The following is a 10,471-nucleotide window of genomic DNA, read 5'->3' as shown; positions in this document are numbered from 1 at the left end:
TATTTGTCGTAGCTTCCTTTTGCCAACTTTTCAGGAGAAGAAATTTTCAATTGGGCTTTATTGATTTCAAGAAGGAGAATTAGGGTGGAATCTCTGGAAAAATTACCCTGCTGAGGTGTTGACTTTTTCCAAACACAGTTCTTTGAATTTCCTTGGAAAGTTTTCCTTAAAAATTCCCTCGGAAAATTCAGCTGCTTCCCAGTGAATTCCCGATGAATTTAAAGGGAAATTTTATGGAGAAATTTCTACCAGAATTTTCGGGAATTTAAAGGGGAAATTTCATCCTAGTGATTGGAAAAATTCCCTGGCCATTCCTAGACGATTCCTCTAAATTTTCCGAGGAAAAGTCTCTGGATATTCCAGACCATTTTTAAGGATTTCCCAGTTAAATCGAGGGGAAAATTCCTTCTGGAAATACATGAAAGTTCCGTGGCGAGTTCAGGGGAAATTCTGTAAAAGTTACGCTTAGACTTCGGGCGAGACGGTTTTCTGGTTGCAAAGTTCGTATAGAACGCCACATATTTTATAAATGAATAGGGGAATTTAAGCAGTCGTGTAAGGAAGCACCATATGGGAAAGTACTCTCCCTTCGAACGTTCATGCCTTCAAATTTTTCTTTTTGATTTTTCTTTTATTCTTCCTAAGAAACTTGCGCATTTCTATTAAATATTACTTAGCTTATTATCAATTATCGATAATTATATGATATTTGTATAAGACTCTTACGAAAAATAAAAGAAAATTCACATTATTCGAAGGCATGAACATCCTATACACTCAGTCCTGGCATTAAGTTCTTCGGGATTATGCACCTGACGGAATTATGCACATACAATTATGCAAGTTTGCCTACCATTAGGAGTCAATTTATGAACTCATTTTTAAAATACGCCTGAATGTATACTATAATGCGACGCGGGAAATTTGAAAAAAAATTGCTACTTTTTCAGAATAAAACTTTAATTTTTTTTATTAAGGTATTTTTTTTTTAAATTCTAACCATTTATTGAAGAACTCTGGCAAAAAAGTACTGTTTGTTAATGCATTTTTATTAAACAATTGAATCTTTTTGTTTAAACTACTTTTACTTCGCGCGAAGTTCGTTCTACGGAAGATTTATTCAAAAGAAAGCCCCTGCGGTTATGCAAATTTTCTTGATGCCTAATGCTATTTCGTGCGTTTTTTTCGGTCCCGAAAATGTGCATAATCCCGGGACTGAGTGTACATTACACATACGAGTCATCAACTGAGTAACAATTGAAGAGACCTAAAACAAAAATAAATACAAAGAAAAAGAAAAAATCAAAAAGGAAAGAAAGAAATGTGGGTATTTGTTTATGGTTTTTCCCAAGGATTTTCCCGAGAATTATACTCAATTTTTCCGATCATTCCCGAAGAGTTTCCAGGGATTTCTTTGAGAAATTTTCCTAGTTTTTCCGACCCCGGATTCTTTCAGGGGAGTTCACAGGTATATCCCTGGGTAAAATCTCTGTTTTCCTCACTTTTCTTGGAAAGTTCCCTGAGACTTTCTTAAGAAAATTATCCGTTTTCCGGGGATGTTACTGGGGATTTCTCAAGGAGATGCCCTACGAAGTTACGTTACACGCCAATTCAGCTTTGTTACTTGGTCTTACTCTACTTTTCCCTAAGTACTCATTGGAGAATTTTCGGTGAGGAAGTGATGACACTTCTTGAGGATTTCCCTATGGAATGGCGCAATTTTTTATAGAGATAATGTCTGAAAATGTCAAACAATAGATGGCGATACCTGAAAATCTCCAATAAGAGACAAAGTAGATATCTCTTACTGTAAAAGTCTCCAATAAAAATTATCGAGAATAGCACGTTGCACCTTTTTTTTTATATTGTAGCACACGTTTTCTTTGGAAATTGACCCCCTAAAATGTCAAAATTTTCAACATGTAAGGTAGAAGTATAAGATACTAACAGAATTGCAAGACAATTCGATTAAATTCATCATTCACATTGTGAGTCCTAAAACTTATTACGAATTATTCAATATATTTATGGAAATATCAGAGGAAGATTTAATTTACATTTTGCATTATTATCAATGTTAGTTTTTTTTTCTTGCATTGCAACAAAATTCTTTTTTTTTCTCTCTACTTTTTCCCCTTTTCACCACTAACATGAAGAAATATCTATCTTTTTTTTATTATCAATTTCATCTTTAGTTTCTCACAGTACGTCTAAAATCGTGTAAAAATATATTCATAAATAACATTCTTCCATCTCAATTTGACTTTTCTTTTTTTTTTTAATTTCACCCTCCCTGACACATTCGAAAATTTTATCTCCGAGTGACTTTATCAGGATTTTCCCTCCTATTTTTTTGTATCTTCCAAAGTTTTATTAATTTTTTTTTCTTCTTGAGTATCAAACTTTTTTTTTATTGTTATTGGTGTTTAGTAATCATTGAATGTATATATAGTAGATAGTAAAGAGGAGAAAAGCGAATACTTACCAATTTTTTTTGTTAATTAATTTTTCATAATATATATATTTTTTAATTTTTTTTTTCACTATCTTATTTCATCCTTATCACAATTGGTTGTTTTGCTACAGGCAAGATTTTAATATTAACGTTATGTTTTTTTTTTATTCCTTTTTTTTAAATATATTTTTAAATGTAATTTTTTATTCTGTAATTTTTTGATTTTCTTGTATATTATTCCATTTTTTTATCATAATAAGTTTTTTTCCTGCTACGATTTTATTTTTAAAATTTTGAGAATGTATGTTTTTAGCAAATTTTGTTTTTTAAATAAGTTTCGGTTTTTTAAGTAGCTTTTTTTCAATACGTAAGTTTAGGTCGTGTCTTAATACAGCTGTTTCCCTTTTTTTATTAAATTTTTTGTCGCTATTTTTTCTTCTTTCTTCACGTAAATTCGAGGGAAAATCAAGAACTAATTTTCTTTATTTTGTAAAATGTGATTAAAGTCAATATTATTTAAAATTTTCCTGTTTGAAAACTCTCTAAATTTTCTTTTTTAGTTATAATACAATATTTTAGCATTTTTCAGTTTTTGAAACTTTATTTATTTTTGTTCACTGAGTTCCTTTTCATTATTACTTGATTTTGTTTTTTTTTTTAGTTTTTAGTATGCTATTAGAACTTGCATTTTTTCAATAATCTTATATAATATAGTAGTCAATGCTAGTTTTGCAAATTCATAAGTATTTTTTCTTTCCTCCATTATATGCAGTGTAAAATATCTTTTAGTTAAATATTTAGTCTTAGGCAGAAGAGTAAAGTTTTCGCAGTGCTATCTTTTCCCCATTTCAATTAAAGGATTTAATATCTTTTTATAGCCTGTTTGAATTGTCTAATGATTAGAGCGCAACTTTCACTTTTATTTACTCAATAAATATTCAAATGATTTTTTAAATTTATTTTTGCAAAAATTAAGAGAGTTCAATAGATTTGTGAAGATTTAAAAAACAAAAACAATTCTAATACCGCAAGATTTCATTATTGCTAGATTTTTTCATTAATCTTTATAGTAATTATTTTTTCCTCCTTTTCTATTTAAATATTGTCAAAAAGTACGATAAAATAATTTATTAAATAGTCACAAATAAAATTAAAAAAAAAAACACAGAGACTTTACTTGAGTATTTAAGAATTAGAAAGAATGAGTTTTTGTATTTTTTTTAAATAGTGAAAAAAATGTATGCTTCTTCCTTTTGAGATTTTTCATATATTTTTTTTTAAAGTTACTAAATTAATTTCCTCCTCAACAATTTCCTCCAAAGATTTCAGAGAAATTTGTTCATTTTTTCTTTTATTTAGTTCCATCGTCAATTCACTTCGTTGTGACACAAACGCAAATGTATTTTTGTTGTTTGTTTGTTTTTTTTAAACAAAAAACACTACAGAACAAGAGAATAATGGTGTATAAAAAAGAGAATCATTGTCATGTACTTATCATCATCAGTCAGTGTTGCGAAGAATCACTTCCACCCAGTTGGGTTGCCACTAGATTCAGGGGCAAGTTGCATGAGTCCAAGTCATTTTCTGGTGCGCTGTCGTCTGCAGTTAGATCTGCACCCGACACCGCCACCCCACTAGTGACATCCGGATAGTTTTGAGAGGCACGCAAGAAGTGAGAATAGTGCTGCCAAAAAAAATAACCGAATTTAAATAAAATAGAAAGAAAGCTTCCTGAAATTCACAAACTCGTGACTTAAATGCTTTATCTCAATTTATAAAGTCGTATTATTTACCAGATCATCAACTAATTTTTAATTTAAAACGAATTACATTAAATGGTTTATTTATCCTCCTTCAAAAGCTAAAGATTTTTGTCATCTAATTGTCAATACACAGAAAAACATATTTTATAATGCCTAGCGCACAATAACTCTTGTTTGTAAATATGTTTTTAAAAGTTCCTATGAGAGTGACCCAACTAGCAAGTGAACTGCCTAAAAACAATAGAGGCTGGTACGAGAACGAGTTTCGGCATGAAAGTGGTACTTCAGTCGATTCGATACAAATATTCACTGTCACTGATCCAAACACACACCGAGATGGGCTGCTGTTATATAGTAGCGGCACTGATTGCCCACAGAGCTGTGACACAGAACGGCTACCCGTATATCGGGGGATAAGATAGAATAGGAGTGGGGAAGCATAAGGGGCCCAATTGGTGGCCTGGATGCATCGGAATATCCGAAAATGGAGAACTGACCCCTGGCAAAATCTTATCTTATCTTATGCCTAGCGCACAATAACTCTTTTTTGTAAATATGTTTTTAAAAGTTCCTATAAGAGTGATCCAACTAGCAAATTAGCTGCCTTATAGAACCAAATACTTGAAATGATCTCATAATGATCTTCTAAACAGCTGACAGCGGAATTATAGGATAGATATATAAAAGTCTCATAAGAAGCGTAATACAATTCTACGAAACCCTTTTTATAAGATAATATTTCTCAAGAAAATATCTTCTATAATATTTTACTTACATCAAGCTCAAAGTATGTTCTAATAAGAACAAAAGCCTTAAGAACTATTTTCTTATAAATCTTATTTCAAGGTATGCTACAAGTTCTTTTATAGACTTTTTTTCAGTACAATCCTATATTAGGTATTTTCTTATTGAAAATAAAAATAGTCCTATTTTATCGATTTTCTCAATATTTTTCTAGATCCTTCTGTCATTTGTTTGCAATTATTATTTCCTAATTTATGAATAAAACCGGAAAACAGATTAATTACGCTGTGAGTTTTCTATTAGGATAGAAGAGCGCAATGAGTACAATATGGAAGAATACTAAAACGTGCTATAAGATTCTCATATTTGCTCTGCAAATAGTCTTATAGAAGAATCTGAGACTTTCAGTACACTAACACTTTTTTCCACGTGAAAAATATCATGATTTCCACAAAAAATTAAAGTTATCCACTTTTATCAGTTTGTACCATTATTTTTTTTATTTTTTTTCCTTCAATGGCACTTGCACCTTTTAAATTTATAAAAAATACCATGGGAGCGTCCAAGAAGTATTTTCTCCTTCATTTTGGCTTGTACCGTTCTCAAAATACGATACTCTGCTTTACTTAAACACCGCTTGTAGTACTCCCGAATGAGTCTCTCAGTGACCCTTTATGTAAAAGTGGCGCACTACTAAGATGCTCAGCTCAGGAAGTTCTTTGAGTACTACTGACAAAGAATGCAAGGCATTCTTTGAGAAGATGCTGTAAAACTTAGTAATTTCTTTATTTCTTGATTATACACTCGTCATTACTATACCACAGCACATTTTCACCTTAAAACATTAGCACACTACAGCAAATCTACTCTTATTGAATGAATTTGTGTGAAAAATGCTTTACAATCCAAACGCTGCATGCAAATATTTTAGGCTATTTTAGGTAGTCTACGAGCGTTATTAAAGTTAATCGTTCTTTGAGACATTCTGATAAGCCATGATTCGGGAATTCTATAAGACTATATTGAGAAAAAATTGTTTCTTGGGGAGCGAGATGACTAGATCTAGATCTCACTTACTCTCATTGAAATGTCAAAAATATGTATACAAAACAAAAGTTATTGTGCGTTGGACATAAAATTCTTCGTAAATATTTATTTGTAAATTCCCATTGGGGACTTACGAAATGCTCCTAAATCGTTTAAATTTTAAACTCATTTTTTGTTCTTTTGCAAACATTTGTTCGTACATTTTTGTTTGTCTGACAGAACCTTACAAACTAATGACAAAATTTTACAAACGAGTAAAAGAACAAAACATTCTCGTCAAGTGACCATACTACGAACAATATTTGTGAAAAAGTACAAACAAAATGGGTTACACGATTTACGAACATTTCGTAAGTCCCCACTAGGCATTTACAAACATTTACCAACTATTTAACAAAATATTTTTTCTGTATACATTGTATAGCACGATGGTAAAACGAAGCGGTTTTGGACCTAAACTACAGGGTGAGTCAGTTGAACTGCAACTAAATTTAGATCGCCATAACTTTGAAACCGTTCGGCATAGATCCACTTCAAAGTTTAATATGTTATAGCTGGGCCTAAGAGCTTTCGATTAAATAAAAATTTAAGCCCCCCACCCCCCTGACCCGAGTTAGAAGATGTCAAAATTTGAATTTTAAAATGACCATATCTCCGTTTCTGATAATCGGAATTTGAAAAATTTTGGTGTTTTGGAAAGGTCTCGTGGGGTACTACAACCCTCATGACACCCCAATTTCATCCGATTTAATCGAAGGTCTGGTTAAGCGAATAATCACTTTTCGAAATTTCAATTTCGAATATTTCGAAAACTAGACGATGATTTTTCTTTAAATTCTAGCATGTTGTAGTTAAGATTGAGACTTTCCAACGGCGGGCGCACTCTTCCGTTGATGTTCCATGACCTGAGCTATATTCAAAAATGTCTTGACCGGAGTGCATTTTCGGTGTTTTTGAAGCGATTTCGATGAAATTTTAGTATAAGCTATAAGTATATTGTATTTGAGATCGAGATCTTTCTAACGATGGCCCAACTAGCATTTTCTTATAATGATCTTAAACAGTTCTATTCTATTCAGAACCAAAATTTTCTAAAATAACGCTTGTAGAAGTTCCAAAATAGTCAAAGAGGCCCTTATATGTAAAAGTGGCGCACTTTTAAAAATCTCCAGTAGTTCTTTAAGCGCTAGGGTCAAAGAAAATCTTTTCTTTGACCCTATTTCTGAAAAAAAATGCTTATACGATAGTCTAAATTCATTTTTTAAACGCAGTTGCTATAGGACTATAAATCAGAAAAATTATAAGAATCGAAAAAATATTTTTTTCTCCTTCCACATAAGTTTTAGTAACTCCATTCATTGTTTCTTAGTTTTGTATCTATTTTATTCTCATGTTTGAAATTTTATTAATCCTCTAACAGGTAAGACTGCCAATGAACTTTTTTTTCTTTTGTTGGCCTTCCCCACTTAGACTATTTAAAATAGAAAATGATCAGTGATAAGCCCAGATAAGCTTATGGTAGCTGAGATTCTGGAACCGTTTGCTCGACGCGATTCTTTACCCCAAAATTCAATTCATAGTCGAATTTTCACGCATTCCAAGTTGCAAGCACTCCGAGTTGTGCGCATTTCATGGTCGCCTGTAAAGAATCTCAGCTACCATAAGCTTACCTGGCCTTATCACTGGTTTTGAAATATAACTCGATACAGGAATACTGTCAGAATTTTAAAATGCTATGGTGGATGTCAAAAAAAATGCATCATCGCCAACTTTGCCAATCTTTGTCCTCAAAGTGGAGAAGCGAATTCAACGAAATCCGCGTTATAGCTACAGACCAATGTGCGACGCATTCATCGTCATCTTCAGACTCATGACAGTAGTCCTTGCCATAGATGGTTATATAGAAAATTTCAAATTAGATTCTCAAACATTCAAAGATTTCTGACTTTGTTCTCGTTCACATCAGTAAAAATAATTTTAAATTAAAAAATAATACAGCTTTTTGAAAACGTTACAGTTCAATTGAGCCACCCTGTTTAACTCAAAATCGGAAAAGTTTAGAAGTTTAGAAGATATTTGAAACCATTCAAAAATTATCAAAATACGGTTAAAAAAATTTATATCGACTTTCCAAGTAAAGTCTAAAGTCTTTTTCTGTTTTAAAAACATTTCTTCTGGAATATTATTCTCAAGCTTAAACGTAATTTCCTCCACAAAGGCCACTCAGATCTATGAGAAGGTTCTCGTACACTTGTCTAAATCTGTCAAAATCGGTGCAGAAATAAATTTAAGAACAGAACATCCTTAAATTTAGTAAAATAGGATTAAAATGTATTTTTGCAATTTTTGGGGAAACTCATGTTTTTTGAGTTCGAAAAACATTTCTTTGAAGGATAATCCTCCAAAAATAATCTCTTTAAATACCATCTGACTGATATCATTTAAAATTTGCCCTTCTTTCTAAAATCCTGGCTACAATTTTGGTATCATGGGATAAACCGATATGATAACCTTTTAAAAAAGCTTTTTAAAGGTACTAAAAATCGGTCTGAACAACTCTCAAACTCCAATGGAAAATGAAGAAGGTTTAGAGGGTTCAATGATCAGAGAATTTTCATTGATAAATGGTTACTTACCGGCATTGTGAAGTGAGCATTTGAGCTTCGAGCCACACCACCTAAGGCAATTAGCAGATTGTGATTATTGAGTGCTTGCAAGTCGGGATTTCCGCAGAGGGCATCCTCGGACGCTCCACTGGCGCCCGATCCACTACCCCCGATTCCCCGCTCTGATATCCTCTCCTGGTCAGCAGCACCTCCGTCATCATGTTGTTTGGATTCTACGAGCAAATGAGTTTTTTTTTATAAAACAAATAATAGCAGTACTCGAATATTTTTGCTCATCCTAACGACTTCGAGCATTTAGCAAAGTATTTCCTAAATCATCATTATTTTGTGAACGACAAACATTTTTTAAATTTGAGTTGATACAAATTCTCCTAAATTTACCAAATTTAAACGTGTCAATGGATATATCACCAATAATTCATTTTCTGTGATTTTATTTCACATTACAATATATTGAAGACTAAAAGCAGAGTTCAACATCATTTCCCAAGAAAATCGATGGCGCGGAACGAAGCCATTGCTTAAATAAAAAAACAGTTTGAAAATTCTTCAACCTTCCAAATGATAGCAAAAGACGCTCCACAGCGATATGGTGATTGCATTTATGCGCTGACTTACTTTCCATCCAATGTTTCGTAAAAGTATCCAACATGTAATAACATTTTAGATCTCTACGATGTTGAACTTTGATACCGCAACGAAAAGAAGAACGAGCATTCAATGAAAATAAGTTGTAGGTACATGAAACAGGGGTTGAATGATGACATGATTTTTTTACTTATATATTAATTCAGAATGAATTAATTAATTCAATTGACCAATTCAGGGAAAAAGAAAATTATCATGTCTACCTAAACGAAAACTATACATCATTTCAAATCCTCAACATTTTGAGGATTTGGGCTGTATTATCGGTAGATGGTCCTACCCACTTGGTGCTTTTGTCTCATGGTGTCAAATTTAAAGTTAATTTATAGCGTCAAATTATCTTGAAAGGAGGTTTGTTGCAACTGCAACCACGGTAACAATTTGATCAGAGGGAGTGGACGTTCCAACTAAACTCTACAATGTTACACAAAGCACGCGTCACGTCAACCAAGATTATAGTTAAAAAAAACAGTGTCCTATTGTTCATTTAGATAGAAGGCAGAATGATCTCTAGTTCTCCATATTGGCTCCGTTCAGTATAATAACCTTTCGAAAATACAAAGCCAAGCCAAACCTATTCGAAAATCTACCGGAAGCCTAAAGTGCAAGTTTACGTACTCGCCGCTTTAGCGCTGATTCCCAGCAACGAAAGTTCGCGGTTGGTACCACAGTACAAGAATACCTGAACAACTACCAGTCACCTTACTGGAATTTAGCATAGCGTGACCCTTTGTGACTACTAGTCAATGCACATTCAGTGGCGCTGGAGCGGTGGCCACCGCTCTGAACTACAAGAAGTTTATCATGGTGGCCACCGCGCTCCGAACAAATTAGGAGGCCGCCACCGTCGCAGCATATTCAACCGCGAATCTTTTCGTTTCTGGGTTGTTCTGCTATGTCGAATTTCGATATTCTTGACACTTCAATCTTTAACAATGTCGACAAGAGTGTGCAAACTATAACTTTTTCTGAAAAAAGTGAATTTTTGTGTAGTTTTGTGGAATTTCAGGATGGCAGAACGTTTGAATAGCAATTTTATTAAGATAAATGTCCTTTTCATGAACTTTCTCAGTTTTGTGTATAGCTCTTCGGTTTAAACCAGAGGTGTGCAAGAAACCGTTGAAACCGAATTAACGTCAAATGAAACATGTACGTCAATGGTCAAAACGCTACTATAACAAACTTAT

General features: G+C 32.8%; 1 protein-coding gene across 1 annotated transcript in view; it reads right to left on the bottom strand.

Annotated features, from left to right (window-relative positions):
- Positions 1-1,877: 1,877 nt before the first annotated feature.
- LOC129806603 (uncharacterized) overlaps positions 1,878-10,471 on the bottom strand; it is a 65,215-nt gene continuing 56,621 nt past the window's right edge. Inside the window, exons 8-9 of the mRNA XM_055855309.1 lie at positions 8,646-8,848; positions 1,878-4,139 (exon numbers count right to left, since the gene is read on the bottom strand). Of these exons, the coding sequence (XP_055711284.1) occupies positions 3,960-4,139; positions 8,646-8,848 (383 nt within the window). The 3' untranslated portion in view covers positions 1,878-3,959. The remainder of the gene's footprint in view (positions 4,140-8,645; positions 8,849-10,471) is intronic.

The sequence above is a fragment of the Phlebotomus papatasi genome, chromosome 3, assembly GCF_024763615.1.
Source record: "Phlebotomus papatasi isolate M1 chromosome 3, Ppap_2.1, whole genome shotgun sequence".
Lineage (NCBI taxonomy): Eukaryota > Metazoa > Arthropoda > Insecta > Diptera > Psychodidae > Phlebotomus > Phlebotomus papatasi.
The sequence above is the reverse complement of the archived record's forward strand: the minus strand, read 5'-3'. Positions and strand labels throughout refer to the sequence as shown.